The 6,785-nt window shown below is 44.9% G+C and overlaps 1 protein-coding gene across 1 annotated transcript in view; it reads left to right on the top strand.

The window, feature by feature from the left end:
• Nucleotides 1-1,330: 1,330 nt before the first annotated feature.
• The window catches only part of LOC107563855 (macrophage mannose receptor 1-like), a 9,747-nt gene continuing 4,292 nt past the window's right edge, over nt 1,331-6,785 (top strand). The window contains exons 1-3 of the mRNA XM_016248823.1: nt 1,331-1,364; nt 1,535-1,573; nt 1,673-2,029. Of these exons, the coding sequence (XP_016104309.1) occupies nt 1,537-1,573; nt 1,673-2,029 (394 nt within the window). The 5' untranslated portion in view covers nt 1,331-1,364; nt 1,535-1,536. The remainder of the gene's footprint in view (nt 1,365-1,534; nt 1,574-1,672; nt 2,030-6,785) is intronic.

Raw genomic sequence — 6,785 nt, 5'->3', positions numbered from 1 at the left:
TAACTCTATTTTAACCTGGAGTCAGTCTTGTCATGTGTCATGTTTGGGTGCTGCTTTTCCTGCTGTCTCTGTGTCTTGTGTTCCCGCAGGTGGATCCGGCGGACTTGACCGAGGGTGAACTATCCCTTTAACAAATAGTATCCTCAATTCCCAAACAATTAAACATTGTAATTAAAAGTATGATGTGACACAGTGTTAACCGTGCCTCTCTCCCAACTTTTTTTCGGAGTGTGTTGCAGCAATCAAAATCTAAATTTGTTCATATTTATCTTAAAAGTACAAAGAAAAGATTTCTTATGTCAATTAAATAAAAGTGAAAGAGAATTAACAAATCAGATTCTTGATTTTACAAAACGTCCCAACTTCTCTGGAATTGGGATTGTAATTAAAACCATTATTTTAACTCAACTGTTGATGTGACTGTATAGTGTATATTTCATTATTTATGAATTCACATTTTCATTCAATGTTTCTGTATTTAAATTAATTTCCTGCTCTTGTAACTCGTGTGAATGCATTTATGCACCTTTTTGTGCTTTATATGTAGCTTCTGTACTGCTGTTTTAGTATAAAAATGACATAAGTGAATGTGAAATTGAGTCACGTATAGTCATTGGAGATCTTCATATGCATGTTAATTAGCAAAGAAAAAGAGAGAGAGAGGTTAAAGTAGCAAGCATGTTTTATTACACCAGTAAATTAAATTTACTGTTATAATGTTGACACTGAGTCGGCATCATATGAAGAGGAAACAACATCACCTGTGTACATAATGTTCTTTGTGCCTATGATTTCCATAATTATGTAAGTGTATTCATGCATCTTTTTGTGCAATCTTATGTGGCTTCTGTGCTGCTGTTGCAGAATAAAAATTACATAAGTGAATGTGAACATGAGTCATGTATAGTCATTGGAGGTCCACATATGCATGTTAATCTGCGGAAAGAAATGGGTTCAAGCATGTTTTGTTACACCAGTAAATTAAATTTACTGTTATAATGTTGACACTGAGTCGGCATCATATGAAGAGGAAACAACATCACCTGTGTACATAATGTTCTCTGTGCCTATGATTTCCATAATTAAAGAGTTGAATGTGTTGTTACTGTTGTCTGTTATTTCCGTGTGTCATTACACTGTGTGCATACAGAAACATACAGACCCTCAGGTCTCAACCACATTCAAATTAACACGCTTCTAGAGAATTACAGTAACAAAGACTAACACAGAGAAAGAAAAAAACACATGATTAAGGAAGAAAAATCCTTAAACAAATGATGTGATGCTGAATGAGGGATAAGAGCAGATATAATAATCACAGTCTGAAGCTGCCGACAGAAGGACAGAAACACACGACCTCTGAAGTAAGACCAACTCACATGTTCAATCTTTAACTAGATTTAGACTTTGACGTGTTAATATCGTCTTAATCAGTGCGTACGGTGCATTTACGTTCCTGTTCAGATGGATTTTTAATTATCGCTGAAATCATGTTTTACACCAAAATTAATCTGTGAATATTTTTCTTTCTCAGAAATGGACCAAACTCTGTATTTCATTCTTCTTCTCATTGGTGAGTGTGTTCGTGGTTTTATTTCTGGTTTCTAGTTTCTAGTTTCATTAGGTTTGATCCTGTTCTGAAAAGCATTAAATCAAAGCCTCTCTTTCACAGCTCTCTGCTTTGTATCTGAATGTGTTCAGCGTCAGTATCACTTTATAAACGAGAGGAAGACCTGGACTGAAGCTCAGAGATACTGCAGAGAGAAATACACAGATCTGGCCACCGTTGACCACATGACCGACATGAACGAGCTGAACAAGAGTGTGAATGGTGGAAGTGTTCAGTATGTCTGGATTGGGCTGCAGAAGACGGGTCGTGATGAATGGCAGTGGTCTTCAGGTGAACCTGCGCTCTATCTGAACTGGGCTACTGGACAACCAGAAGGCACAGATTATTGCGCTGGGATGAGAAATGGACAATGGAATGATTTGCCATGTAGTGATAACCGATATTTCATCTGCAACAACAGTGAGTTAATTTATATATGCACCATATACCAAATATTAATGGAATACTAAACATTATGACTGTTTAATTTGATCTTGTTTTTTTTGTCTGGTCCTTTTTATCTGATAATTTGTCACAATTAAAACTTGCTATTAAAAAGCCTTAAAATCTTAAGAGATCTAAATTGATCTTATATTGTTAATAAAAAAACATACAGCAGTAACGTCTCAGGTTACTTATGTAACCATGGTTCCCTGAGTAGGGTACGAGACACTGCGTCCTCTAGGGGTCGCTATGGGGAACGCCTCGTCGTGACCCGTGTCTGAAGCATACATTGAAAAAACACCAACTCGTTGGCCGGCGACAGCCATGACGTCACTACCGGTGCGACTATAACATAAATAGGTGCCGGGAGCTACACATCATTCACTTCTTCATCTGAAGCTTGCGTCCGCAGCATGGCAAGAAACCTAGAGGACGCAGTGTCTCGTTCCCTACTCAGGGAACCATGGTTACATAAGTAACCTGAGACGTTCCCTTTCATGGGAACTTCGAACTGCGTCCTCTAGGGGTCGCTATGGGGAACGGTATACCCACGCCGCCATGCTGAGGGGAGTGCAAGCCAGAACCATGGCGAGCACTAAGAACCAACTCTACCATATTGCTATGGGAGTCGTCCCTGGGAAGTTAGATGGCTGTCAGTGACGTTATTCCCTACGGCCAAAGGCCTAGCTACATACCCCAAACTACTTACCTGTTAGGGCCAGACTCCTGGGCCCGGGGTAGAGCTCAAGGCTTGGAATCAGAAACAGATTCCTTTAAGGGAATACGACCAAGAGCCTAGAATCATACTAGTCTTGGCCTGTCACACAGGGGCTACCGCACGTTTGTCTTGTGGTGAAGGAACTGTCTCAACAGATCCTTAGTAGCAATACCCTGCTAAGTAGGTATCCAGAGGATACATAGGGGGAGTGGTGCCCAAGGCAGAACCGGGGTTTTAAACCACTCAAAAAGAGCACGAAGTCTTGCGCGTAGCTCTTACCATACAGGATTTTTAGAAAAGTGGGCAAAGCATAACGTGCGCACTTACCAGCTATGTGGATTTTAGAAAAGTGGGCAAAGCATAACGTGCACACTTACCACTTATGTGGATTTTAGAAAAGTGGGCAAAGCATAACGTGCACACTTACCACTTATGTGGATTTTAGAAAAGTGGGCAAAGCATAACGTGCACTACACTTGCATACCGTTCTAGGGGTTCTCGTGGCACCCTGAAAAGGCAGCCTATAGATAAAAATAGCGTATCCCCAGACGCTATATCTACGGCTATAATGCTGGAGTGGCTAGCAGTAAATCTGTAGCTGGGGGAGAACATCCAACTCTCAATGGAGAGGGAGCTCAACCTACAGCATGTTCCCATGGTGGAACAGCTAGCAGTTATTCAGCTGAGGGAGCAACACACTCAGCTCTCAAACCGAGACGGGGCTCGACCTGCAGCATGTTCCAAACTGGAACAGCTAGCAATAGTTTACTTAGCTGTGGGGGCAACACACCTAGCTCTCAGTCGAGAAGGGGGCTCGGCCTACAGCATGTTCCAATGCAGGAACGCTAGCAGTAGTTTACCTTGGCTGAGGGAGCACAAACCCAGCTCTCAACGAGAGGGAGCTCGACCTGCAGCATGATTGAAAATCAGAGGGGTAAGCATACTGCAGTCTAGCCAAACTCTCATTCCAGGTAACCCTTTGATAAAAGGGGAGCATTGTCTCAATACTACCACGAGGACAGCCCATGGAGCGAGGAATCTAACTCCTCAGAGAGGATTAACGCTCGAAAGAAACATCATACTCACAATAACCCTCAATGGTGAGGGGGGGTGATGCCTCAAGGGGATATCCTGGTGATCGGGAAAAACCCCTCAGGGCGACCCGGATACGGTAGACCAGTCAGGGTAGCATGAAAGCGTAAACCCCAGCCCGGACGTCCAGGAAATTTTCTGCAGTGACACCGGAGGCCTGATAATCACAAAACTCCCGCAGAAGCCTGTGTTATAGCCGCATGATCCAGGAAGTATGAAACAGAAACCTTACTTACCTTCTGGACATATCTCGACGAGTGAAATAAACACTGCAAGTCGAGCACCCGGTTTCTGAACCCAGCACGGGAAACACTGCAAAGAAACTAGCAGAAGGGTACACACAACCACCAATTCCATAGCACATACATATATTTATATACATATATTTAGACATGGATCGTACTCACCCACCACGGCTCCCGCGTTGGAGCTCTGTCCGGAAAAGCCTCTAGACCGGACCTTCAGTAAGGTGGTTACTATGATAACCATAGAACCAACCAAAACATCATAGGTCCAGAAGGAGACTGTTATGCAGGAAGCTTCCACCTGACCTCGGTCAGGTGGCGATATGGTGGTTACAGGGGAATTAGGAAGGGGAAGAAAGGGGTAGATGTTACACCCCCTGAGGAAAAGAGTGGATACCTAAGTATTACTCTGATCCGGACAAAAGCGCTGACGCCTTGTCTGGATCACATCCCTCAGGTCCTGCCTACCTCCCTTCGACCCACGATACTTCCTACCCCTACCCGCAGGCGGAGGAGGAGCGCGAGTCGCGACACTAGCCTTCTGTGCTCGTCTCTGATCCTCAAATCGAGACGGACCAGGACCCCTGGGTTGTTCGGGCTCAGACCTGGACCTTCGCGGAATGAAGGTTTTGAAGGCCGCTGAGCGCGCCTTCGCCTCCCTGAACTTTTCGACGACCGCCTCAACGGATGTACCAAAAAGTTCAGAGGGCGAAACCGGGGCATCGAGAAGAAAACCCCTTTCTTTCTTCCCGATGTCTGCCAGGTTTACCCACAGCTGCCTCTCCGTTACTACCATCGCTGCCATAGATCTGCCCATGGCAGAGGCAGCCTGCTTAGTAGCACGAAGAGCAAGATCCGTGGTGCGGCGTAACTCAGCCATCTCATCAGAAGAAAGGCCCTCGCCTTTATCCAGGTCTTTCAGCATCTCACCCATAGAGAGATAGCTGACCAGCGTCTCTCTATAGGGGCATCTTCTCATAACCGCTTTTGCGCATCGCCTCGATGTTGGCATAGCTTGTATGCTGGAATCGATGGATGCGTGAGGAAAAAACGGCCTCTTCCATTCCTTCTCAATCTTTATATGAAAAAACAGGAAGAAAGGAAGGCTCACCTGAGCTGGAGGGTTATGGCCAGAAAAATAACGTTCATCGAGACATTTCGCGACGTCACTTTTTCACCCGCTTCACGGCAAGTAAAGCCTCGCCGTGGCGCGATCCATAATTTCCAAAAGCTCATCATACGCAGGGCAGGAGGATTGGGAAGGCTCAGCCTCAGCTTCTTTGCCCTCCTCAAACATTTCCTGCTTTTACTGGGCTGATCCCAGCAGAGCAATGGCCCCTGACTCAGACAATGTTAATGAATTAATGAAATAACATCATCCTCCAGCGGCTCACTCTAGTGCACAGCCGACGATCGCAAAAGGGAAACCCCCCTTCAAACTCATCGGCCAGGTCCACCTGCGATCCCCACGAGCTCATTCCCTTCCGTGCCTCAGCAGCGGCGGGTCCTGAATCGCTGGAAGCAGATGGCTGCCCCTCTTTCCTCAAAAAGAGAGACAAACGAGAGCGGAGGGGTTTTTTTGGGGGGGGGTTTTTCCCGGAAAAACGCTCGCAGTGCACGCCGATTGCCCCCTCGGAGACATCGCGTGCGTGCTCTTTGCCCAAACAAACAACGCATAGATCGTGTGTGTCATCAGATGTTAAACAGCGTCAACGCGGATGCACACCTCCTTAAATGCTTTGCTAGTGCTCGCCATAATTAGATAAATAGAGATCGCTCTTACCACTTTAGAAATTGCACGCTTCAAACAAAACAGTCAATGAAGACGAAGAAGAGAATGATGTGTAGCTCCCGGCACCTATTTATGTTATAGTCGCACCGGTAGTGACGTCATGGCTGTCGCCGGCCAACGAGCTGGTGTTTTTTCAATGTATGCTTCAGACACGGGTCACGACGGGGCGTTCCCCATAGCGACCCCTAGAGGACGCAGTTCGAAGTTCCCATGAAAGGGAACTAGACGTGATTCGGCTCGATATTTTCAGCCTTCAGTATCTCAACACAAACCTATAAGGGCTTTGTTTCTCATATGTAGATTAACTTGAGTCTGGTTCATGAAGGAATGATATTATGGCAGCAATTCTATGCCATTAATAACCGAGTGCACCACTGATGCTGGCGCGCGCGGTAAAGCAATTCTGCGAGAGGAAAACAGATTTACACGCGAGGAAACAGGAGCCCGCAAGCTCATTTCAAACCCTCGGGCGCACATCCTCGCGCTCGCTCTTCCCTCACCTGCTCGTGCGAACACTTTTATTTTTGTCAGTCGTGGGGCGGAGCTTGCTGTTTTAATTGTAACCTCAAATGTCATTGGTTATTCCTCTTTTCCGGAAGTCAGTTTTGGACGCCTGTTATAAGATGATTTATAATTCTCTTGACTTAAGACATGGCACCAGTGGACCAGATACATGTGAGTTATCGTTTCATTTGCTTGTTTTATTCATTTATTTTGTCTTTATTTAATGTCATTTAATGCATTGTTCATAGAGTAGATCTTTTTCAGATGCTTTATTAATAGGAAGTCTTCTGTTTACTAATGATTGCAGTCTTCTGATGATGAGAGATACACATATGAACCCTTTTTAAAGACTGTAATGATGCACACACACACACACACACA

The sequence above is a fragment of the Sinocyclocheilus grahami genome, unplaced genomic scaffold, assembly GCF_001515645.1.
Source record: "Sinocyclocheilus grahami isolate Dianchi unplaced genomic scaffold, SAMN03320097.WGS_v1.1 scaffold893.1, whole genome shotgun sequence".
NCBI lineage: Eukaryota > Metazoa > Chordata > Actinopteri > Cypriniformes > Cyprinidae > Sinocyclocheilus > Sinocyclocheilus grahami.
Note: the sequence above shows the minus strand (reverse complement) of the source record. Positions and strands in the feature narration are given on the sequence as shown.